Below are 26,625 nucleotides of genomic sequence, written 5' to 3'. Positions count from 1 at the left end.
TGTTCATCATGTTACACTGCTGCAGTCATTACACTTGGGTTTTCCTGCCATCAGGTGGTTCCCCAGTCGGCCTGAGTTCCAAAGTCTTGGTCCGGCGTCGGTTGCTGTCACCTCCTCCCTGACGTCAGTGCGACAGGGGTATATAAGATGCAGCCGACACCATTTTCTTCAGTTTTTCTTTTTTTGCATTTTTCTAGCTTCCATCCTTTTCACCAAAAATGCTGTGTTGTAAAAGGCTAGTTGGTCAGTGCGGCTAGGATGCTCAGTTTAGAAGACTTTTTTAATGAGTGTGACAATTTAAGAGATATATTTCTTAAACAAGGGTATCCATCTATTTTAGTGCACCAATTAATTAATGAAGTACAAAGTAAGAGATCTACTGGGTTCTTTAAACCAATTTTAAATCACAAAGGCTGGCTGAAAAGCCCTGGAAGGTTTGGTGACCATAAAGTTAGAGAGAGTAATTTATTGACGACTGGCTTTAGTCTGTTTCATTATCCCTTTTAGTATTGTTGCTATTTACCGTAAGGAAATTTTACATAAAAATTGTAACCTATTTGCTGGGTGGTATTAATTCAAAGTAGAAATTAGGTAATCATCTTAGGGTTGTTTTTAAGAAAGGTACCAATATTAAAAATGTATTTGAGTCTAAAAATTCATTTGATTCTAAGAAACTTCCTTTAACTAGATGTTCTGGAATGTATAAGTGCTAAGCTTGCCCTTATTGTAAATATGTTGATACTGCCAATAATTTCATGGTCTGTAATACCAATTATGAGATCAAGGGTAGGTTTAACTGTAACTCTAAAGGCGTTGTTTATCTGGCTAAGGGCTTGTTCTGCGAAAGTTTTTATATAGGTAAAACAGAATGCAGATTTAGAGAACAACTATATGAGCATATTTATAGTATTAATAAATTGCATGTTCATAATGCCCTAGCCAGACATATTATGACCTTCCCAGGACATCATTTTAAACTTAACGTAAATGAGCAAGTTTTGTCTGATGAAAGAGGGGGGTCCTTGGACTCTTAAATTGGAAAGCTGTGAACTTAAGTGGCAAGTTCTATTAAATACGTATAGCTTTCCTGGGTTGAACGAATGATGCATGCTCAATACAGTGCTTATTAAAATTGAAGGTACTGTATAGGTAATATTTTTGGTTTTAAGTGTTTATATGTGATGTTTTTTATGGTTGTATTTCAATTCAGTGCTTTTTCTGTTCTATCATACTATATGGTAGCCAGGTACTTTTATGAATGAATTGACTGTTTAGTTGTAGTTCAGTCTTTGAAGCACAAGATGGTGGTGTTTCTAGAGATTTGTTTCAGTGATGTAATTTCCTTTTGGGTCACGTGATTTAATGGAGGATTATTTTAAACTGTGTTCTTTTCTTTGCTCTTGTTGTCTGAAGAAGTTCATTTTAATAAATTATGGACGAAAGCACTTACAACATTTAAAATTTAGTGTCTGATTCTTGATTTACCCTTCCGCTTCTTCCTAGTATTTGTATTATTAATTTTTGTGGGTTTTTTTTGGCTTTTAAAAGGAGGACACTGTTGTCCAGTGGCAGAAAGGCACAAATTCCCAATTGGAAAAACTCCCTCCTGAGCCTCAGCAAGCAAATTAAATTACTAGTGAAAATTTCCAAAGCCAATTATGATTCAAAACTAGCCTCTGAATCAAAGGCTAGGTACAGATTTTTTTCAGTTACGTCAGAAACCTCCATGGCAAAATTCAGGTCTGTTCCAAATTAGTTCTTAACGGTATCACTTACACTGATCCTGTTGACTTAACCAGCCTGCTAGCAGATGGGTTCAGTGCAAACTTCACCCCCTTTCCCCCCTCAAAGGCCCATTCAACATCCTCGATACTTGCCCTGCACCTCACATTTACTTAGATCAAGTGTTAAAGGCCCTGTCCAAAACAAAGAACACAGCTTCCATGGGACCTGATAGTATCCCAGGCTGTATTGTGCAACATCTCCAGCAAGAACTAGCCCCTCCTTTGAGCACCCTGTTCAACCATATCCTAAGTACATGCTTCATTCCAGCAGAGTGGAGGACTGCCATTGTCTTCCCTTTGCACAAAGTTAGTGCCACTACTGACTGTGGAAACTATTGCCCTATTAGCTTGAAAAGTCTGATCTGTAAGGCCATGGAGCATATTATTATGGAACTCATAAACAAGGACAAGGGCAATCTCCAAGCACTTGACCCCACTCAGTTCGGATTTGTCAAGGGCAGATCTTGCCTGTTGAACTTGGTTAACTTTTTTGAGACTGTCACCAAGGCACTGGATGAGGGAAAGGCAGTACATACAGCTTACCTTGACTTGGCCAAAGTCTTTGACCCAATCCCCCACTTGGGCATCATTAAAAAGCTAACAAAACTTGGTGCAAATCCTTGTCTCATCAGGTCGGTGGCCAACTGGCTCACCTATAGGACCTACAAGATCAAAATAGGTGCCACCACCTCCGACAGCAGACCTATCACTAGTGGTGTTCCCCAGGGATCTGTCCTGGGACCCCTGTTGTTTGGCATCTACTTTTCAGAGGTACAGGCAAAGACAAAAGGCCTGTGGCTGACTAAGTTTGCGGATGACTGTAAGCTGGGTGCTGTCATTGACTTTCCAAATGGTAACATACTGCAAGAGGGTCTTACAGCAACAAATGACTGGTGCCAAAGTCATGGCCTTAAGTTAAAGCAAAAAAAATGTATTATCATACCATTTGGCAAAAGCATGGCCCCTACTGATTACATCATCAGTTGCAACCCCCTAAACATACAACCTGTGGTGAGAGACCTGGGTACACAGGTTGACAACCATCTAACATTTCACCATCATGTAGCGGCAGTGGTCAGAAAAGCCTTTTACTTGGTTCATCTCATAAGTAAAGGGATTGCATCCAGAAAAAAAGGTTATTACCTCTCTGTACTCCTCCCTCATGAGGCCAATAATTGAGTACATTGCCCCATTTGGTATATACCTCTCCAGATACCTGCATCAAGTGGAAAGGCCACAGAAATACCTCACAAAAAACATCCATGGCCTCCGACACCTGTCCTATGTGGACAGGCTCAAATCTCTGTCACTCTACTCAGTATTGTACATATTGCTCAAAGGTGATCTGTGTTTCGCCTACAAGGCAATCTCAGACCCTGCTTTGCTAGAGATGCTCCATATCCGTAAGTCTAACTCCTCGCGCATTACCCATTTGAAAGACTTAAATCTAATATGTGACATTAACAGAACCTGCTGGAGAGACGAGTTTGTCTCCCAGAGGATGCCCCATCTCTGGAATAGACTCTCCATACACGTCAAACAAAGTACACTGCTGACCCTCTTTAAGGCAGCCTTAGTGAGCGAATGGGAAACCACAAATTTGTCCCAGGGGCTCCACCTGTGTCCCTCATTGACAGGGGCTACAAGTGCTGATTGTGGTTTCTTTTTTGGGGATAAACTCTTGGCTAGGCTTGCAGATTAGAGATTGCCTTCCCCATCAAGGATTGATATCAGAGTATAGGCAAAGAGAAAGAAGTCGGGGGGAGGTCCTAAATGAAAAAACAGCACTGGTAGAGTTTTTATTAGAATCTAGAACAGAAACTGCTGTTAAAAAAGGAACAACTGGTAGAGTATATACAATATTGCATGATAACTATAAGAATCAATCAGAGGAGGTTACGAAAGGATTGGGAAGAGAAATTGGATAAGCAATTGACAAAGAAAGAATGGGGGATATGTGTATGTCACCCAAATATGCAACAAAATCTAGACGATTTAGAATTTTTGCTTGGAAATGTTTACATAGATATTTTTTATACTCCAAGTAGATTCCAGAGAATTTTTCATCAGATAGGCAGCAAATGCTGGAGGTGTGATGGGAAAGTAAGAGGTAATTAGAACATATTTTCTGGGAGTGTAATGCGTTGGCAGACATTAAAGATTGCCTGCAGACTACTCTGTCGGAAATACTGGGTTTGCAAATTGGTATAACTAGGGAAATGATTTTTCTGTGCTATGATACAGAATCAGAATTGCCTAGACACGGTAAGGCATTGCTGAGTCTTCTTATGATGGCTGCCAAAAAAGACTTACTAGAAAATGGAAATCAAAGTTTAAACCAAGTGTCCTAGAAGTAGTGAATATAGTAACAGAGATATAAAACAGCTAGAATTGGTATCTTTAAAAAAGGTTAGGATAAAATTACATAGGAAAAAAATGGGAATTGTGGGAGCAATACATACAGAGGAGGAATGAGGTTTAAAAGAAGGCAGGACTTGAATGAGCCATTGAATGTTTGACTGACAATGATTGCTTAGCTTATAATTGATGTATAATGTTTGCAACTAAAATTATTTCATTATGATTTGTGATTCAAAATGCTTGCAGATGGGATTATGTTAATATGTTTTGTTTTCATTTATATAAATGTATAGTCATGTCATAAGTGATAATTTAAAAAAGATGTTTCGTTTAAAAAATACAGTCAGTAAGAAAAAAGATGTTTAAAGGATTCATGGAACAAGATGTTTAAAGGATTTGTGGAACAGGATCTACTGCTGCTGCTGCTGGGAGTTGAGACTGATAAGATTCTGGATATTGTAGTTAATTAGGTCATTTATTATACATTTCATGGCTTGCATACAAGATTCATTAGGCTGATGGGTCAGTAATTCTCAGGTTCTGTTTTGGGGCCACCCTTATGGAGTGGCATCACGACAGCTGTGTGTCACATGGGAGCAAAGCCAGTTGTTAGGCTCAGGTTGAAGAGTGGATCTTCTAAAGCTTTCTTACTGCTTTTAGCCAACCAGATATACTGTTGGGCCCCATGCTTCATTATGGACAACACCTTTTTTACATGCACTTTTGCGATGGTTTGTGGCTTGATTCTATCAGGGGTAAGTGGGTTTGGAATACATTTCTGTGAGGTGAAGTTATCACTGAATTTATTAGCCAGTATGTTGGCAATATACACTGGATCAGAGTAGTTAATATCATTATAAATAAGCTCAGAGCAGTGTTTCGTGTTTTCTTAGTTTTCTGACGTAACCAAAGAAGGATTTTTAGTTGTCTTTGGCTTCTGTAGCGAGTCTGAGTTCCTAGGATTTTTTTTGTTTTTCTTATGTCTTTATTTAACTGTTTGATGTTCTCATTAATTTGCAGGTCACTTAATTTGTTTTGTAGGAGTTTCATCCTTTTATTACATAGTTAAAATATTAATGCCTGAGGGCTACCACATTAGTAGAGTTCCCCATTTGCTTAGATCTAGGTGGGCTGCCAGTTTAATACATTTGTCCAGGTATGAATGGAACTTTTCAGTGTAACTCCTTGCATTATCAACATTAAGGATAATACAGTTATGCTTGAATATCAAGTCTTCATCATAGAATTTTAGGAGATTTGTACATTTGTGGTCCTTGAAGTCTGAGGTATTTGTTTGTGATGGTTTGGAGAGTCTGATCAAAAAGGTTACTAATATGGAGTCTGATGCTGTGTTTAACACCAAGTCATGTATATTACGTTCTTTAGTAGGTTCATTAACATTTTAGTCTATGGAGATTTTTTAATAAAAATCTAAGAATGTTTGAACATATCCTATTTTGGTTGTATAGGTTCCCCAATTTAATGACTGGGTTGCTAAAATCAAATAGGATGACAGTTTTATTACTTAGGGGAGTTCATCCATAGGGGGTTTCTATTACGTGATTGAAGTTTTGAAACTTCGAACACGACAATATTGAACTTGTCTGTTCGAAGTTTCAGAACTTTGAACATGGCAAAAAAAAAAAAAGGATGCAACAGTAAACTATTCCCTTTCTGCACTGTAGTGCGGTCTGGGAATTGGTATATTTAAAGAGCGGGGAGGTAGGGGGTGCAGGGGGGCTTGCCCCCCTGCTTGCAACAGTTACTTTACTGTTGCATCTTTTATTTTTTTTTTTCTGTGTTCGCACTTTAGCAAGTTCGACTATATGGTTTCGACCATATAGGGTGTGAACTTGTTGAAGTTCGACAACATAATAGGAGCCCTATCCATAGTTCTTCTTTCGGCTTTTCCTGGTTAGGGGTTGCCACAGCAGAACTCCGGTCCACTAATGATTGGCAGTAGATTTTTATGGTGCCAAGGTGCCAGCCCGATGCCCATTCACGCATGTCTTTCGAACGCCACTCGACTGCAGACTCCACACAGAAGGTGCTCCATCCGAGAATTGAATGGGAGAACCTCTTGCTGTGAGGCGACAATGCTACTGCTACACCACTGTGAACCCCATCCATAGTATTTAGGAATATTGTGCGATTCTCTGGAGAAATGGAGGGGGTTCTAAGGCATGCATTGTACTGGTAGCTAATCTTATTTAATGTGATTTGAATCTCTATAAGCTCTGCTTGTGGGTCTCTAGGTGTCTGCCTTGACGTAATGAGGTCTCTAAGTAATATGGACACGCTGCCACAGTTTCATGAGGTCTAAATGAGTGGTAAGTTCAGAACCCAGGTATTGAGGTAGTGCTCTCTGTACACTTAAACCAGGTTTCTGTAACAGCACACATATGAAGATGCTGCAAGGTCCTGCAGTTAGTTGTTTAGACTTCTAGCATTAAATAACACCACCTTGATATGATCCAGTGATTGATTTGTGTAGAAGTTAAGTTGGAATGTTCATCAGCTGGACCTTGTCTAAAAAAGGCACAGTGGAGGCAGGAAAAGCTTGTGCTGACCATTCCTGGAAAAGCAAGAATGGTTTTCAAGCATGTCATCCCATGCTGACACGCACACTGCATCTCTCTAGAATGACAAGTGTTTAGCCATTTCTTAAAGCCATTTTTTTCTTTATAACTCAACTCCATGTTTTGTTGCTGGAAGGATTCCACTCAGTACAGATGTCTTTCATGGGTTTGTGACCTGCATGGAGAGCCCTGTTTTTGCAACCAGGTCATTTAACCTAAAATTGGCTACTACCACCATGCCACGCCATGCTCGTATTTGTCTTTTTTTCAGGGTCCTGAGATTCCTTGGCTCCTGAGAAACAGATCAGTCTTACCCTGTTTTTGGCCAGCATCATGAGTATCTAATCCATGTGCCTGTCTGTGGAGTTTTCAATCATTGTTTTATTACTATTTGTGTTTGATGATTGCTTAGATCCGGATGTGTTGTTTCATGTCTGTGTTGTTACCAGTTGGTGTTGCAGTACCTAGTTTACGCTGGGACTTGCACCTTCTAGTCCATTGTGGCTTGAGTAAGGATTTTTAGTGTCTTAGTGTCTAATAATTTACTATGTATGGATTGCACTGCAAGTAAGTGATGCCCACAAGATGGGTTTGATTGTCAGAGTGTGGCATTGAATTTAGTTATGTATTTATGTCTCACAAATAGACAATGACAAGTTAAGTAGAAGATCATTGTCTGTGAGCCTCGAGATATTCTTACATTGTGTGAGTATACCAAGTCCTGTGATGCTGGTGACAGAGGTTAGAATGTTTGCTAGTGTTCCATTTTGACCAAGAGTGCAAGATGTTCATAGGAAGAATAAGAGGATATAATAATGTTTTGGTACTTGGGTTCAAGTATTTGTTCCAGAAAAGTAGTAGACGAACATTTAATTGATGTCTTGTGCACTAATTTAACCATATGCAGTCAGTACTCTGATGTAGCATAGCTATAAGGCTGGTTTGGTGAACAAAACAAGAAGATAATATCATTTTGGCTCTTAGTTAAGGTATTGAGTTGGGTAACTAATAAATGTAAACAATGCATACAACTAAATGTGGTACCACAAGGCCTACGTTTCTTTAAATTTCCTTTTGGGATAACATACGATGAAAGTATTGTGGATGATTTTGCAATGTTGTTTAATGACATGGGAATGAATTTATTAAAAAAGACAATGTCATATTATGAAAAACAGAGGATAGATATAACAAATAAAGTTGATTTGTTGGATGTAAAAATAAGGGAAGATGTGTTATTTTCACAATATAATTAGTTGTATTTTAAAATTTTAGACAAAGTAGAAAGAAGAAGCAATAATATTTTTTATAACAAGCAAAGGAAATTAGAAAGAGATTTAAAACAATATAAGAATAAGAAAGTATATCCCACGAGAAAGTGTTTTATGAACAGTAATGAAGTGAATAGGAATAGCAATGGAATTGGTGGCTAGTTATAGTGAAGCAGTGAGAAATAATTGGGACAACTTGGAGGAAATGGAATCACAGCAGGGTTTTCAAGAGGTGAGGCACTCAGACTGGCACACAGGTATACAGACAAGGGAGAATGCAACATGTCCTACTACCCCCAACCCCAGAGGAAAAACAAATACGGGGGGTTCATAGGTTCATAGGTTCATACTAGGCTATCTGCCCGAGGGCATTTACAAGCCTAGCCCATAGTTTTGTGGCTTAAGCCACCCCTTTAGTATGGGGAACTATACCCATTATTTTGCTGTGCCTCTGTTGAGCAGTGACACTGAGGTAATCCCTGGGGTATATCTGCGATCTCCCATCCATTGGTCAAGATTTCTCTTGAACAAGGCCAGCGAGGTGCTCTGCCTCACATATACCGGGATTTTATTCCACAGCATAGGGAGTCTTTGGGTGATGAATCTATCCCTCCAGCATGTCCTATTAATAGCCGTGTCGAGGTTTAAGTCTCCCGCCCTTGTGGCTCTGACGGATCTAGATTTTTGAGGTGAAGCATATTCATCAAATCTGGGTTTGACATGGCCTTGTATGTTAGGCAAAGGTCACCTCTGAGCAAGCGGTAAGCGACTGAATAGAGCTGGAGTTCTTTCAGTCGGGCAGCATAGGACAGATGTTTGAGACCCTTTATCCTTTTGGTGAGGAACTTGTGTGGCCTCGTAAGCTGCTGCAAGTGTCGGGTCAGATACATTCAATGGGGCATAGTATTCAATCATTGGTCTGATGAGTGATGAGTATAGGGAGACTATGACCTCCCTTGATCTAGATGAGAATCCCTTCATGATAAGGTGGGCAATGTAGAAGGTCTTCCTAACTACTTTAGCTACATGGGTGTCGAATGACAGACTACTATCAACCTGGGTCCCCAGGTCCCTGATAACTTCTTCTGTACTCAGTGGATTGCCACCTATTTGGTAGCTAGGGTAACCTTGTTTTTCCCGAAGGGTATGACTATGCATTTTTGGCATTTAACTTTAGGCCATGGCTCTGGCACCAGTTATCCGCTTCTGTGAGACCCTTCTGAAGGATATCTGTGTCAGATGTGTTTTCTACTATGGCCCAGTTTGCAGTCATCTGCAAACTTTGTCAGCCATAACCCTCCTGTGTTTGCTTGTACTGAAAAGTAGATGCCAAACAAGAGTGGGCCCAGGACTGAGCCCTGTGGTACACCACTTGTGACAGGCTTTGAGTCTGACATGGCGCCAGCAACTCTGACCCTGTGGGTTCTGTCACTCAGCCAGTTTGCAACCCATCTTGTGATGTATGGGTTAACATTTAAGCTGATGAGTTTTTCAATGATACCCGAGTGGGGTATTGTATCAAAGGCCTTAGCCAGATCGAGGTAGGCTGTATGGACTGCCTTTCCCTCATGAATGGCTTTGGTGACTGTTTCGAAAAAGTCAACCAAGTTTAGAAGGCATGATCTGCCTTTGACAAAGCCAAACTGGGATGGATCCAAAGTCTGCAAATTCCCTATGTCTTTATTTATGAGGTCCATTATGATCCTCTCCATGGCTTTGCAGATAAGGCTTGTCAAGCTAATGGGACGGGGGGGGGGCAATTAATTGGTCCAAATGAACTGCATGAGATAGTAAGTAGTAGTGAAGGATTTACTATTTACAATTATACAGACAGAATTATTACTGAAGAATATTTTAACCTTTTGTCTAAAAGGGTGAAATTTGTCCCAGAAAGGAAAGGTAGTTTATTGAATAGTATTTTTGCATTGAAACTTTGTCAGGAAATTAAATCTTGATGTTCGTTTTACTGAAGAAGATGATGTGTTGGCATCAACACCTATAGAAAATGTATTAAGAATAGACAGTGGTAATACTGCAACATTTAAGAAAAAAGTATTTACAACCTTCCACTGCACCCCTTGCTGGATACTTATGAAAAATTAGTATTAGAGGATATATATGATATCCATTTGCGCAAAAGAGATGTTCCATGGAGTCTTACTAAACAAGAGTTTGATTTATTATTAGACTTAAGGAAAGAAAAATCTATTTGTATAATGACTCCAGACAAGGGTGGGAGTATAGTCCTGTATAGATCAATGGACTACTCTAATGCAATGCAAGATCTTTTATTTGATGCATCTACTTATGTAGGGGTGTCTAAAAATCAGATAAATATATCATATACATGTATAGACTTATATTTGGAGGAATACTTACTAGATAAGAGAATAGATCATGAGTTATATAATTTTTTTTCATAAAAACGATCCAGTTATTCCTATTTTTTTGGGATCCCCAAGATCCATAAAAGTGTATTAAAGCCACCTTTTAGACCCATAGTAGCTGCCAGTGGTTCAAAAACTCATCCACTGGCAGTTTTTGTGGATACTTCAGTGCAACATATTATGGGTAAAGTACAACATCTTGTGAAGGATTCATGGGAGTTCTTGGGGCTTTTGAAGCAAGAACTATGGAATAAGAACTTGATTTTTTTAACAGTTGATGCAAAAGATCTCTTCACTGTTACACCCAAGGAGGAAGGTAGTGTTTTATTTGAGGAAACATTGTTTGATTTTTCAGACCTTACACATGAACAATTCACCCTGATAAGTGAAATTATGAATCTTATACTTGAAAATAATTTTCTCTATTTTGAAGGAGAATATTATCAACGAATCAGAGGTGTAGCTATGGGGGTGGCATCGGCATGTGCCCCCATATATGCAAATCTGGTTCTCCTTGGATGGGAGACTAAATATGTCATAGATGGCCCTTTTTGTCACAGGATCAAAAGCTATGCAAGGTTTTTTGATGATATTTTTATCCTGTGGGATGGGCCAGAGGAAGAAATAGACAAATTTGTGTTATACTTGAACCAAACTGCAGACTTCATTGAATTCACTTATAACTACAATAGAAAATGATTCTGTTATCTGGATACATATATTTCTCATGATGGGTGGGTTTAAATCTGTGATTTATAGGAAGGATACTTTCTGTAATGGATATCTGCATTTTCATAGTAACCATCCAGTAGCACAAAAAAGTATTATTAAAGGGCAAGCGGTTAGAATAGCCTGTATGACTTTACATCTTGAGGATGTGAAAACAGAATTCAATAAAATATCACTTATGTTTCAGGAGAGAGGGTACCCCCATGCCTTAATAAAAGAAGTACTATATGAGGACTATGCAAAATGGGGTGTTGTATACAAACCATTATTGGGTGAAGGATTGGTTACTAGTACGGCTATGGGCCCCAGATATAAAAATGAAGACACGTATGAAAAAGCTTGTGTACTACAATATAACTATCTCTCAGATGAAATTAAGGGAGCATTTAGTGCCAATTGGAATATTTTTAGGACATATCATGACATCTTTAACAGGGTGGGTAGAACACCAAGATTTGTAAATAGTACAGGACCTAATTTCAAGAAGTTATTTGAGAGCAAGGTAGATTCAATGGATATAACATCTGTAGGTACGCACCCCTTTGGAATGTGTAGTCAGTGTCCCTCTATTAATAGAGAAGGGGTAGTTTTCTTGAATAATAAAATGCATAGTCAAGTGGTATTCCAGAAAGGGAACTGTTTGACAAGTAGAAAAGTATATCTGGCAATATGTACATCATGCCAACATTTCTATGTTGGCAAAACAGAACGTCATTTAAAGAATAGGATATACGAACATTTAAATGATATTAAAAATAAAAAAGTTTATAATGCTTTGTATAGACATGTTCAGGTTTGCCAACATTTTGACAAATTTATATTTGGTATACTAGAAATAGTTAAAATACAACCCAGAGGGGTGATTGGAAAAATAAGCTGAAAAAGAAAGAAACTGAATGGTAGTACAAGTTGGCTGCCATGTGCCCACCATGTCTTAATGACTTTATTTCTATTGCACCTTTACTATATGAAAGAGCAAGTCAAATATGATGTATTCTATTTTAAAGTGAGCATGTAAGGATAGCTATGAAGAGGATGAAGAATGGAAAGGCTGTTGGTCCAGAGTGATCAGCAGTATGGTTTCATGCCAAGAAAGAGCAATACAGATGTGATGTTTGCTCTGAGAGTGTTGATGAAGAAGTACAGAGAAGGTCAGAAGGAGTTGCATTGTGTTTTTGTAGACTTAGAGAAAGCATATGACAGGGTGCCTAGGGAGGAGTTGTGGTATTGTATGAGGAAGTCGGGAGTGTCAGAGAAGTATGTAAGAGTGGTACAGGATATGTACGAGGGTAGTGTGACAGCAGTGACGTCTGCGGTGGGAGTGACGGATGCGTTTAAGGTGGAGGTGGGATTACATCAAAGATCAGCTCTGATCCCTTTCTTATTTGCAATGGTTATGGACAGGTTGACAGACAAGATCAGACAGGTGTCGCCGTGGACTAAGATGTTTGCAGATGACATTGTGATCTGTAGTGAGAGTAGGGAACAGGTGGAAGAGACCCTGGAGAGGTGGAGATATGCTCTAGAGAGAAGAGGAATGAAGGTCAGCAGGTCTAAGACAGACTATATGTATGTGAATGAGAGGGAGGATAGAGGAATGATGAGGATGCAAGGAGTAGAGGTGGCGAAGGTGGATGAGTTTAAATACTTGGGATCAATAGTTCAGAGTGACGGTGAGTGTGGAAGAGAGGTAAAGAAGAGAGTACAGGCAGGATGGAGTGGGTGGAGAAGTGTGTCAGGAGTGATTTGTGATAGACGTGTACCAGTAAAAGTGAAAGGGAAGGTCTACAAGAGGGTATTGAGACCAGCTATGTTATATGGGTTGGAGACACTGGCATTGACAAAAAGGCAGGAGTTAGAGCTGGATGTGGCAGAGTTAAAGATGTTAAGATTTGCACTGGGTGTGATGAGGGTGGACAGGATTAGGTATAAATATATTAGAGGGTCAGCCCAGGTTGGAAAGTTTGGAGACAAAGCCAGAGGGGCAAGATTACATTGATTTGGACATGTGCTGAGGAGGGATGCTGAGTATATTGGGAAAAAGATGCTAAGGATGAAGCTACCAGGTAACAGGAAAAGAGGAAATCCTAAGATAAGGTTTATGGATGTGGTGAGAGAGGACATGCAGGTGGTTGGTGTGACAGAGCAAGATGCAGAGGACAGGAAGAAATGGAAACTGATGATCTGCTGTGGCGACCCCTAACGGGAGCAACCGAAAGAAGATGATGATGATAGTGGGATATACATGCATGTTGTTAACATCAAGTTTAATAGCGTGTGTTGGAAAAGTATTCCAAATTACTGCTTACAAGTAAGAGTCAGATGAAACATCCATTTACACTAGTAATTGCATCACAGCTGATGAGATTGCCAAATGAGTAGTTACGATTTCACAGATGTACAAGTGCTCCACTTCCTTTGGTTGTTTGTCGAGGAGTGTGATTCTTGCTTAGGGTATGAGAGGTCCTGTACTCACATCGTTGGCAAGCTGAGCATTTTAGTCTGAGACTTAAGGCTGTGAATGGTTAACAAGCTGCTTCATATAGTTTAGGGTGCGATTCCCTCAGCTTCCATTTGCCTGCTGTGTGTCTGAGCAAGTCACTTCACCAGACAGTGCAATGGAGCAGCTGAGAAATTGGGCTAGGCTCTTCAGTGGTCTTCTGAATTGCATGCCTAGCAACTACCTGTAAGTCTATATTGGCATCCAAACATCAGACTGGCTCCTGATTAACATCATTGAGGGGAATATTTTTTCACAAACAATGTCTTCTGGAACACAAGGTATAATGGCAACACAAGGTATAATGGCACAGCATGCACAACCAAGGAAAGTCGCTAGTGAAACATGCCAGTAAAGTGTTCCACTGTAACCCAGTAGAGTGTAAAAAGCAAATACCAAGGAAAAATGAAGAAAGCAGTTAACTGAAATACCAAGTAACCAAGTATTGTGCCTTGACAGTCTGTAACAAACAAGCAAATGTTTCTTTTAAGTCCCAACAATTCAATAGTCTGCTGCAAGTAATAAACATCCGGTAATAATCCAAATTAACATTATAAGAAAAAGAAAAGAAGATTTTACATCTGTAGGCAGTCAAACTCCGCCCTCTTCAGACATGTGCAACTTTAGTAGCTGCAGCACTTATAATTTATAGCATTAATCTTCTACCCCAGTCTGTTTCTGGCATTCATTGCCTTAACCTCAGCTGATTTCTTCATATCCATGAAGCTTGGACAGACTCAACTGCTTGTTCCTTCTCCACATATGAATTAAACTCTATACCCAGCCTCCATTATTTCTGTCTTCCTCCATCTCCCTCACTTTTCTACCTGATCATTTCATTTTCTTTTCCTCTCTGTCAGCATCTTCATACCTCAGTTTAATTTTTTGTCTCCTAGCATCTCTTGTGTTTTGTACTTGCCTCCACCTAATCTTCAGGAGAATATGTAAACTACAAAATTGCATAAGTGCTGTAAATATTATATATGATATTGTAATCCAGGGTTTAATGCAAGTCTTAAGATGTCCGTTTAAATTATATTTTTCTTCAAGCATCTTATTTCAAAAATTGCTTTCTACTTGGTGTTTATTTGAAGACTACTTTAACTTGTAAAATGTCCATGCTATTTCTCTTTTCTTATTCTCCAGTCTGGGTTTGAAAAAGTCTGGATCAGTGTATCCTTCCTTGTACCACACTTTACATAACTTTATTATTTTGTGTAAATCTAGATAAACGATAACATCTGAAGGTGATGAGGCAAATGTTTTCCAGTTGTGTGACATCTTGTATTATTTGTTGTTTTGCATTATTACTGTGTTGTGCTGTGAATACAATACCAGTGACAGTTTGAAAATTTATTTCTCTTTTTTAGTTTTACCAGGAAATCTTTGAAACTCCATTTCTGGAAAAAACAGGGGAGTATTACAAACAAGAAGCATCAAATTTATTGCAAGAATCAAACTGCTCACAGTACATGGAAAAGGTAAGAGAATAGCATTATGTATTTCTAGGTGAAACTGTGATTACTACCTGTAGGACAGTTGATTTAAAATAAATTCTGGTCCTGAGTTTGGATTTCTGGATGTCCACTGTATGCTAGTGTGCGCATGTATTTCCGTGTACATCCAGCCTGTTTTGCTGTCTGGATCCCCTTTGTATCACTTTGTCAGTTTTCTTAAATGACAGTTAGCTGCTTTTTGGGTTCTGCATTCCCTTCTGTTGTCAAGGATGTCTACGGTGTTATAGATGATATAATCTAGTCTGGTAACTCTGTGGGTATGCGTAATCACTGCATTAAGATATGAAGTTTTCCACATTTACAACCTGTTTGTCCCTTTTGAGTGACTGGATAATCCTTAACCTTCAGTTGCTATGTTGCAGGGATGGAGCAGTACATGCTACTCCATAAGACCTTGCTGGATTTACTTTGGGCTTTTAGGGAACCCCACCCTTTGAATGAGCCAACACAGCATCTACCTGTTAAACCTTCTGTGCTTTAGATTCTGCCATCTAGATGCTCATTTAAGTTGAATTTGTAAGTTTTGACATTCTTCACTGTACAACTTTCTGAAAGAAGTGTGTTTGCAAATATATATAGAAACCTCCCTTTGTCCATCATGGTTGTTTATTGAAAATTATTCTAAAATGTTTCAGCACAGTAGAGTTGGTACTTTGTTTGCATCTTTATTGAAAAGAACTGCAAAATTTCTGTAGTCAGTTGCTCTTAAACAGCTTTAGATTTGTGGGCTTTGTGTGACCATTGTTGAATGTGGGAAAGAGCCCTTGAGGATATCTTCTGTCAGGGCTTGATGTAGAATATGTAGTTGAAAATCATTTGGCAGCATGGCACTATCAAGTGGAACAAGGTGGAATAAGTCAAAAAAGCTGTTTTTTTTCTGTGCCAGACAAAGCCTCTACATCCCTACTCCAAGTGGATGTGCCTCCTTGCACCAGTCTGATCCAACTTTGAAGTCACTGCACTTCAGGGTAAAGGAGAACTCCTATCAGAGATTCTTGGCTATTAGTTTTGGCCAACAGTGTCATATGGCTTTCTGATTATTGACAAGGTGTCTTGACTCCTGTCAAAGCAGGTAGGCAGAAATATCCAGCGTTGTGGTGGGGTCTCTCACTCACTTAGCTTTTATAAGTTGTAGTGTAAAAACTTCAAGTGTTTTCATTTTGAATACATTAAGATCCTTTTCCAAATCAGCACAAGTTTTGTATAAGAAAAATGTGTTTCATTATTTTAACACTGTGCACTTTTCTTGCCTATTTAATCTTTTGTTTTTAGATGCTTTGTAAAGGAGCATTAATTTCTACAGCATTTACTTTCTAATGTTCTTTATTTTTTGTTCTTTGTGACATGGGAGTTTTTATGTGTTCCCAGTCCATCATTTTGTATACACTACACATAATTTGCTCAGTTCAATGCATTTCTACTTTTGTTTTTAGAGTTAATTTCTATATATTTAGATTGTTTAAAACTTGTAAAAAAAATTCAAGGAGAAAATTCAACAAGTTTAGTAATAAGCTCCTGTTACTGTTATGCACTAAACTGTTGATGTTATGTTGTCCTATCTCGCCTTCATTCTTGCTGGTTGAGGATCGGCTCCGACTCAACCTTATACCAAAGCTCGACAACGTCTACTGGCTCGAGGCTACAACCTATTCCAGGATGCTTAGCGGCTGTTCCCCAGATCTCCCCAGATCTCATTTGCCACTTGAAGCATCGGGATTGTTTTTGCTGGCTCAGGCTAGTTATTACTTTTATTATACTTTTTTTTTTCTATCTCGTTGACAAAAAAAACTGTTTGTTAGAGTCATCTTCCCTTACTCAGTAGTGTACTCGTGTGTGTTGTTTTTCATTACTTGGGTGTGTTCTTCGGCTGTTTCTCCTTAGGCCCCATTTCTTCTTTTATCCCCTTAGAGAATCCATTTAATTTAAAGGATTCTTTCTCTTTAGCCTGTTTTTTTCTTGGAGAGCTTCTTCCCCTTTCCTTAACGTTTAAGTTAGAGGCGTCTCCTTGGGTTGGAGGAGACTGTCATTTAATGTAGAGACTTCTTCTCTTCCAGCCCACTTTTTCTCTCCTCGTTTATTAAAAAAAAAAAAAAAAAAAAAAAAAAAAAAACTCTCTTACATTTGCTTCAATACTGTGTTATTGTTATTGCAGTTGGTTTCCTTTGATATCATTAATAATGTCTAAAGAATCTGCTAAGGAATCGAGACAATCTGGGTTTAAAAAGTATGATTCATGCACCCAGAAAATGTCTTTGATGGATGGACACACAAATTGTGTGTATTGTTTAGGAGCAGTCCACCGGCAGGATTCTTGCTCCATTTGTCATGGTTTTAGTGCGAGGGTCCTACAGGAAAGAAAAAAATAAACTTATTTTAAGAGTTTTGTTGAAAGGCCCTTTTGAAATGGGAGAAGGTAATCAGGCCTCTAAATCTGACAAGCCAAAAAAGTCAGCTTCATCTGGTCGGGTGTCTGAGCTGTCAAACAGTCATAAGGAACAAGTATCTTCAGAGCAGAAGGTTATCGGTTCCGAAAAACCTGGCCTTCCCTCGGTTCCATCTGAGTCCTCTGAACCATTGCGGAACCGAAAAAGGAGACGTTCACTGTCATTGGAATCAGTACGCTCGGTGCCGCAATCTCCCTTACTACAGTCTTTGGCAGGTAGTCACAGATCATCGACCCATTCCTCTCAGTCCTCCAGACGTTTCTCTGACGACAATGTGGAGCCGGTGGTGAAGAGGTTGCTGCAGACGTGGGCCCTGGCACAAATTCTTTCGAGCCCAGCCCATTGGAACGTGGAGCCAACCACTGTATCTCAGGTGCCATCTATTCCTCCTCCGACTCAGATGAGTTTGGAGCCAGAGTGTCAGGAAGTCATTGTGCTGGAACTGGTGGAGCCGGTAATCACTCACGATATCTCGGCTCTGACATCTGCTCCAATCTCATTGATGCTGTCTACCATTGAGGGATCTGGGAGCAGACACTCCTTGGCAGTTCCGGGGGGGAAGAGTCGAGTTGGACCCTTGTCGGACCTGACTCTCCCACTTGGCACTTCGGCACAGGTGAGTTCGTCACCCACGTCAGCCTCGGAGTCATCCTCCTCGGCGCCGGAGAAATCTCCTGGTCCATCGTGACTGGAGTCTCTGCCAGGATCGTGGTGCCTTCGAGATGATAAGGAGTGTGCTCTCCACTGAGTCTGCTTCACCTTCGGCTTCAGCCACTCTTCCTGAAGGACCACTGCTTCAACATCCCTGCATCATCCCCAGAGTAGAGAGTCAGTGCCCCAGGAAACCCCAATGGTTGGAACCCCCTCTTCTGATACCTCCCAGGACATCCCCCGAGGAGGCCCCTTGGAAGAGACAGTGTAAGAGGAAGCACTCCCCTGAGTCTGTTACTTCTGATACCGACTTAGAGGATTCAGAAGGGTCCCCATGGTCGGCCTCTGAGGATGTCTCCTTTTCAGACATCCTAGAGATCCTTAAGCAGAGGGGCGGCTGGAAATCCCTCTCCCTTTCTGAGGATGAGTTGGTATACTTGGAGGCATTTGTCTCTCACCCTGCCACCTCTTGTGTGTCTCCACCTTTCGACCTGCTTCTGGGTGTTGTAAGTCGATAGGTGTGGGACTCTCCGGAGTCAGTGGACCCTGTCCCGAGGAGGCCAAATAAATTCATTACGGCCCCAGAGGATAGACAGTACTTAGCAAAGGGAGTTCCAGTCGATGCGATGGTGGTGGCAGCAGCCACAAAGAAGGAGTTAGCTGAAACTTCTGCATCTGTCCATCCACCGAACAAGGAGTCTTGAATGATGGACAGATAAGTGAAACGTATGATCTGAAGTAGGAACTTCATTTGTCAGCAACCTTTGGGATACGGATCCGATCTCGGATCAAAGCCGGCAACTACTATCATAGCATAGATCTGAGCTCCTAGCTCCTCCCCTTACCCATAATCCCCTGCCTACCCTGACTGACCTCAGATCTAGTTTGCCGCTCTTCAAGCAACAGCTAGATTCCAGAGCTCTTGGCGTTTTTGTGAGGAAAAAGTTTTCTTTCTTCTTTTCTAATTGAGTGATTGTGTGTGCATGGTAGGTTTATCCTTAACACTAAACTTATTATTATTTTAGCTTCTCAGCTTAAATTTTAATTTAAATATTCCTCCCTCCCCCGCTGGTCGTAGCGTGTGTGTGTGACTTGAGTGTTAGGGGCCTAGTGAGTGTGCATTACTTTAGTAACGTCGGAGGCCCCTAAAGCCATTTTTTCAAAATGCACCGAGTGTGGTCACAAGCTTTCACCGGCTGCGTTAGGTGCCTTGGGGTTGAACACCTCTCTTCGGGTTGCGCGATTTGCGCGGCGTTCAACCCCAGGGCACTCAAGGATCGAAGGTCGAAGCTGGTTCTGGCGGGTCTTTTACCCCCAGACTCTGCTTCGGCCTCCGGTACTTCGGTGACCGCTACCCCCCGGTAGCGGTCACTCCTGCCTCCCTTCCTCCGACCGGGACTCAACCACCCGCTTCGGCTCTGGAGGATAGGGAGTCCAGGAAAGAGAAGCGGCGGGAGAAGCACCTTAAGCGGCAGGCCGAGGACTCTTCATCGGCCCCGCCCGCCAAGAGGGCTTCTCCGTCCAGGTCTTCTCGGTCTCCTCCTCCTCGGATCCGATCCCCTTGTTTCTCCCCGGGACCCGAGGAGGAGGTGATCCAGTCCCCGTCGAGGTCATCGAGGCGGCACTCCAGGTCTGCCTCGGTGGCCTCTTTGAGGTCCACTTTTAGCATGTCAGATGCGGACATGGACCGGATGATGAGGAGATTCATCCAGGCCCAGATGCAGATGGGAGTGCTCTTACCTCCCCCCCCCCCTCCGGGGGGAGCTCAGTCTCACTGATGATACGGACTTGGATGAAGGAGAAGTCTCCCCTAGATTACCCCCCGAGGATGTCTCCTTTGGAGACATCATGGAAATGCTCAAAATCAGGGGTGGGTGGTCTGCCCCCAAGGCTTCCTCTGATGAGTCCGTATTCCTTGAGGCGTTTGAGGCAGGACCATCTACCTCTTGGGTGTCCCCTCCACCCGACCCCCTGGTGGATCTCATATCCCCTAGAGCTTGGAATGAACCGGACACCGTAGAGCCAATCCCCAAGTGCCCGGACAAAATTTTGAGCCCCCCTGCAGAGAGATCACACTGGAGCAGAGGTCCCCCTGTGAATGCCAAGTTGGTGGCTGCAGCCACCAAGAAAAAGTTGGCTCAGGAGAGCCCCACGGTTCATCCTCCGAGCAAGGAGTCTCACGCGATGCACCGTCTTGGGAAGCGGGCCTTCAGTTCAGCGACCTTCTCTATGAGGGCCTTGAACTACATGACACACGTTATTCGAATGCAGCGGGATATAATTAAGGAATACGCTGCTTCCCCCCCAAGGTCCATGTCAGAGGGAGACAAGGATCTGTACTCCTCCCGAATGGCCACCCTCCGCTCTATCTCTAACACCTCTATGCGGCTGTTGTCTCATGCTATGGAGGGAGCCGCTAGAGCAGGCGGAGTCGGGCTTGTCATGAGGAGACAGGCCTGGCTCCGTCACTGTGACTTCTCGGAACCCTTTAAGGCGTCATTCGCGAATGCCCCTTTTGATGGTTCTGCACTGTTCAGCTAAACCGTTCGCGACACTCTTGTCCAGAGCGAGAAAGACGGGAAGACCTTGTCTGCCGTCGGAGTCCGCTTCTCTGCGCCCCAGAGGTCCTTTTCCAAGAACCAAAAGGGTCAGAAGAAGATGTGGTTCTGAAAATTGCATCAATCCCAGTCCTCTCGTGGCGGAGGAGGACAGGGAGGATGCTGCCCCAGAGGCAGAGGGGGTCCCAGGAATTTTGGGTCCAGAGAACCGTTCTCTGAGAGGCCCATGCAGAACCCCTGAGGGGTTACCCGACTGCTCCACTCTGGAGGCAGTCGGGGGGCATTTTTCGAAGCACCTAGCAATGTGGGAGTCCATAACAACAGATCGCTGGGTGCTTCGTATTATATCCAGAGGTTACCAAATTCCCTTTATCGTAACCCCCAGAATCAGAGGCCTCCCCGACGTTCCACCCAGTCAGAGGGAGGCGGCTGCTGCAGAAATTCAGCAGCTTCTGCAAAAAAGAGCCATCAAGCCCGTCCCCCCAGATCAAGTCGGATCAGGGTTTTACTCCAGGTTCTTTCTGGTGCCAAAAAAGACGGGGGACTTGAGGTCCATCCTCGACCTCTCTCTCCTAAACCTGGCGGTAACCAAAGAAAAGTTCCGAATGGTCACGTTGCAATCCGTCCTCCCCTTATTGCGGGAGGACGACTGGATGTGCTCCATAGAACTCAAGGATGCGTACTATCACATTCTAGTGGACAGGCGTTCCAGGAGGTTTCTCCGCTTCCGGCTGGGAGCCAGTCACTTTCAATTCAGGGTCCTCCCCTTCGGCCTCACCTCAGCCCCCAGGGTGTTCACCAAGGTCCTAGCGATAATAGCGGCCCACCTGAGACTCCAGGGGAATTCAGGTCTTTCCATACCTGGACGACTAGCTCCTTACGGCCCCAACAAGGCATCTACTTTGTTCATGCAGGGATTATTTCCTCAGTCTGGCTCCACCAAATCCTCTCTCATCCCTACACAGGTGTTGGATTTTATAGGGGCAAGACTGGATTCCAGACAGATGCTTGCGTTCTTGACTCCAGATCGGCTTCGGAACCTGATGTTGCACGTGCAGGCCATCCTTCAACTGCAAACTCCTTCAGCGGAATTGATCCTGAGGGCCCTAGGATCTATGGCGGCTGCAATCCCTCTGCTGCCATTGGCCCGGTTGAACATGAGGGTCCTGCAGTGGACCCTCCAGGTACAATGGTCCCTGTCTCGCAACCCCCTGTCTCACCCCATTTCCTTAAGCAAGGTTTGCAGAAGATCGCTCGTGTGGTGGCTCCAGTCTCCCAATCTCCACACGGGACGTCCCTTCTCACTACCTCCGCCAGTCGACACAGTGACCACGGACGCTTCTCGCCTGGGGTGGGGGCATTTTTCAGGCAGGACAGTACAAACAGGGGGAACCAGGTCTTACCCCCTTTGCCGCGAGGCCATGAGAGTGTGGGAATGGGCGATTTCCACCAACCGCTTTCTCATAGCAGCGCACATTCCGGGACAGTCCAACATTCTAGCGGACAGGCTCAGTCGTACTATCCTGACTCCTTACGAATGTTCTCTCAACCAACGAGTTGCAGAACAAGTATTTGCCCGATGGGGGCAACCTTGTTACGATCTTATTGCCTCTCCTTCAAACACCAAATGCAATGATTACTTCGCTCTGATTCCCCCTCCGGGGGAGTCCCCGAGAGACTCTCTAGCTCATGCTTGGCCTCCCGGTCTGCTTTATGCTTACCCTCCTCTTCCCCTGATGTTGAAATTATTACAGAAAGCCAGGCAGTTGGGGAGCAAGATGATCCTCATTGCCCCATTCTGGCCTCGTCAGACGTGGTTCCCTTACCTATGGTCTCACCTAGTGTATCCACCATGGATTCTGGATCCCCTCCCGGATCTCATTTCTCACCCTCTCGATCTTCCGACTCCGAACCTGGTAAACCTCAAGCTGACGACTTGGTTGCTCCAGTTCCACTCCTCATAAGGACTCCCGGGATCTCATCACCTGTCAAAGCCATTCTTGTAGCAGCTCACAAGCCTTCCACCAGGAAGGTTTATCGAAGTAAGTGGAAACGCTTCACCATTTGGGCAGAACACCGTCGTTTAGACCCTTTTACAGCCCCGATAGCGTCGGTTCTAGATTTTCTAACCTCTCTGTTTCACCAGGGGGCTAGTTCTTCCACAGTCAAGGTACAACTTGCAGCAATCTCATACTATCACGTGGGGCAAGAGTCTGGCCCTCTTATCACCTCCAAATTGTGTAAGACCTTCCTCAAGGGTACCTTCCTCCTTAGGCCTCCAGTCAAAGAGGTGGTACCTCCATGGGAATTATCCTTAGTCTTACAGGCCTTGACTGGTCCCCCATTCGAACCGGCGGCCACGGTTGATCTCAAATTTCTCTCTTGGAAGACAGCCTTTTTGGTGGCCATAACTTCAGCCAAAAGAGTGTCGGAATTGCAAGCTCTTTGTGTCAAACCACCATATCTGGTCTTTCACCCGGATAGGGTTTACCTCAGGATCAATCCATCCTTTCTACCTAAGGTATCTTCAGAAGCGAACATCAATCAATCTATCAATCTTCCAGTGTTTTTCCCAACTTTCAAAACAAAGGAGAGTACAAGCTGTATTCCTTAGATGTACACAGACAACTACGTTTTTATATCCATAGAACTGCTGATCATAGGCAATCCGATCAGTTGTTTATCTCCTTTGCCAAAAGTAATTTCGGAAAGCCAGTTTCTAAAGTTTCTCTCTCTCGATGGATCTCGAGTTGTATTCTTTTAGCATATCAGAGCTCGGGAAGTACTCTGTTAAAGGCTTTTGGCCGAGGCGCTAGAGATTTCAAAGCTGGTGTTCTAAATAAATTCCTACTACGGAGTTGCTGGATTGCTGTTTGTGGTTTTTCACTAAGAGCTCGGGAAGGCCTGCACCTCAAGGAGTCCATGCTCATTCTACTAGGGCCGTTGCCACATCTGCGGCCTTTCAAGCTAGGGTTCCACTGGATGACATTTGTTCCGCAGCCACTTGGGCTTCATCTCACACCTTTATCAGCCACTATAAAATAGATGTTGTCTCCCGAGGTAGGGCGTCCTTTGGCTCTGCGGTGCTCCGGAATATCCTTCCATGAAGGCCACCCAAGATTTAGGTAGCTGGGGACTCTGTCCCAAAGGTTGCTGACAAATGAAGTTCCTACTTCAGATTAAGAAGTTATGTACTCACCATAACGTTCCATCTGAGTAGGTATCTTCATTTGTCTGCAACCATCCCCCCCTCCATCCCCCTGACCAAAATGATCGTTCTTGTGGTTATTAGCATATGTTCCCTTGGGACACTTTTTTCAGCTGTGCTATGGGGCAAACTTGATCTGAGGTCAGTCAGGGTAGGCAGGGGATTATGGGTAAGGGGAGGAGCTAGGAGCTCGGATCTATGCTATGTTAGAAGTTGCCGGCTCAGATCCGAGATCGGATCCGTATCCCAAAGGTTGCAGACAAATGAAGATACCTACTCAGATGGAACGTTATGGTGAGTACATAACTTCTTATTTTCCTCAGTGGCCTTTACCGTACGGTCACTGAATTATTTATCACATTTCACCCAACTTCAGAGGGATCTCCTTAGAAAGCTAGGAGATACCCTTCAAGGTGCTACAGCCCAGGGTTTGTCTGATAAGATAAATTCCCAGCTTGCGACCTTAATCTCCATTACGAACTCCTCCATGTGCCTCATTTCCTATGCAGCCGATGGAGCGAGCAGAGCGGCAGGCACAGGAATAGCTCTTAGGAGACATTCCTGGATGCGCCTTTGTGAGTTTGCTGAACCCTTCAGATCTTCCTATATTGACGCCCCATTTGATGGCTCATCCTTGTTCGGGCCGAAAGTAAAGGAGACTCTAACCAGGAGCCAACAAGATGGCAAGACTCTGTCTGTCGTCAGAGTGCATTTTTCCACCCCTACCAGACCTTATCCTAAAGGTCAGAAGAGTGGAAAAATGTGGTTCCGGAAGTCCACAGGAGCCTTGTCAGATGCTCGTGGTGATCTTTCCGTCGGGGATAGATGGGGGAATAACAATGGAAGATGCCGTCTACGCAGCAGAGGGGGTCCACAAAACCAGGGTGACAGGGATAAGTTCTCTGGTCTGCTCTTCCAGCGCTCCTGAAAGTAGGCCTGACTGTCCACCTCTGTTGGCAGTCGGGGGAAGACTATCACTGTACCCAGAAGCTTGGCTGCAGTTGACTCAAGACAAATGGGTACAGTCCATTATATCCAGGGGATACAGCATTCCTTTCCACTATCCACCTCGTCCATCAAAGTCTATCCCAGGCATTCCACCCGGTCAGAGGGATCAATCAGCCCTAGAAATTCACAGGTTGCTAGGAAAAAGAGTCATCCAAGAAGTCCCTGCAGGCCAGATCGGATCCGGAATTTACACAAGGTTCTTTTTAGTTCCAAAAAAGACAGGGGACTGGAGACCAATATTGGATCTCAGCAGATTAAACAAGTCAGTAAAGAAAGCAAAGTTCCGGATGGTAACACTGCAGTCTATACTCCCTTTTCTGGGACAAGAAAATTGGATGTGCTCTTTAGATCTTCAGGATGCTTACTACCACATAAAGATGGACAGATGCTCCAGAAGATTTCTACACTTCCGGCTGGGAGCCCGTCATTATCAGTTCAGAGCTATGCCATTTGGTCTCACTACATCCCCCAGAGTGTTTACCAAATGCATGGCAGTAGTCACGGCTCATCTGAGACATCAAGGATTCCAGGTGTTTCCATATTTAGACGACTGGCTCCTGACTGCCACCACCAAGCACCTACTAATCAGAGAGGGGGACGCCACCATCCATATTTGCTTAGACCTAGGCATTACTATAAATACAGAACAATCTGCCTTGTTGCCATCACAGCGTATTACCTTTATAGGTGCAGAATTAAACACAAATGACATGGTAGCAAAATTGCGTCAACAGAGAATACAAACGCTACACAGTCAAGTATCTATACTACTCAAGAAGAAAAAGGTGCAAGCAAAATTTTTCCTCAAGGTCTTAGGGTTAATGGCAGCGGCGATAACACTAGTCCCACTGACACGACTACACATGCGGATATTACAGTGGCTACTGTTCGCTCAATGATCCATACAGGAATTACCCATGTCACACAAGATTCTCATTACGGATGCCTGCAAGAGGGACCTACTATGGTGGCTTCAGTTCAGTCGGGTAACGATGGGCAGACCGTTCATACTTCCCCAACCTGTCACTACAGTAACCATGGACACGTCCCAGATAGGGTTGGGGGCATTATCTGGGACAGACTGTCCAAGGGGTTTAGAAAGATCACGAGTACCATTTGCAAATCAGTGTCCTAGAGATGAGGGCAGTGCTTCTGACATTGCAAGCATTTCACAGATCTCTTCCCATGGGGACTATTGCAGTTCAAACAGACAATATGCCGGTGGTATGGTACATCAACAAACGGGGGGGGGGGGGATCCAGATCCTATCCCCTATGTCGAGAGGACCAGAGAATTTGGCAATGGGCAATTTCTTCTCATCGCTTTCGGATGGCAACGCACATTGCGGGGAAATCCCAACGTAATGGCAGACAGGCTAAGCAGGGCAATTCTCATGCCTCACGAGTGGTCCCTGAATCAGGAAGTTGCGAATCAAATTTTTCACAAATGGGGCCAGCCTTGTTGCAACCTTTTTGCCACTCCCTTCAATCCCAAATGCAGCAACTACTTTGCCCTCATTTCCCTTCCGGGTGAGTCACCGAGGGATGCACTCGTCCACAATTAGCCCACGGTACTTCTTTATGTCCCTCCCCCCCCATTTCTATTGATTCCGAAGGTTATTCAGAAAG

The 26,625-nt window shown here is 43.1% G+C and overlaps 1 protein-coding gene across 4 annotated transcripts in view; it reads left to right on the top strand.

The window, feature by feature from the left end:
- Positions 1 to 26,625, top strand: part of CUL2 (cullin 2) — a 2,069,186-nt gene that overhangs the window by 1,098,678 nt on the left and 943,883 nt on the right. For all 4 annotated transcript variants that reach the window (XM_044066711.1, XM_044066712.1, XM_044066710.1 and 1 more), the window contains one exon: positions 14,982 to 15,092. In XM_044066711.1, the coding sequence (XP_043922646.1) occupies positions 14,982 to 15,092 (111 nt within the window). The remainder of the gene's footprint in view (positions 1 to 14,981; positions 15,093 to 26,625) is intronic.

Source organism: Protopterus annectens, chromosome 3.part1, assembly GCF_019279795.1.
Source record: "Protopterus annectens isolate FY-2018-M chromosome 3.part1, PAN1.0, whole genome shotgun sequence".
Classification (NCBI taxonomy): Eukaryota; Metazoa; Chordata; order Ceratodontiformes; family Protopteridae; genus Protopterus; species Protopterus annectens.
Note: the sequence above shows the minus strand (reverse complement) of the source record. Positions and strands in the feature narration are given on the sequence as shown.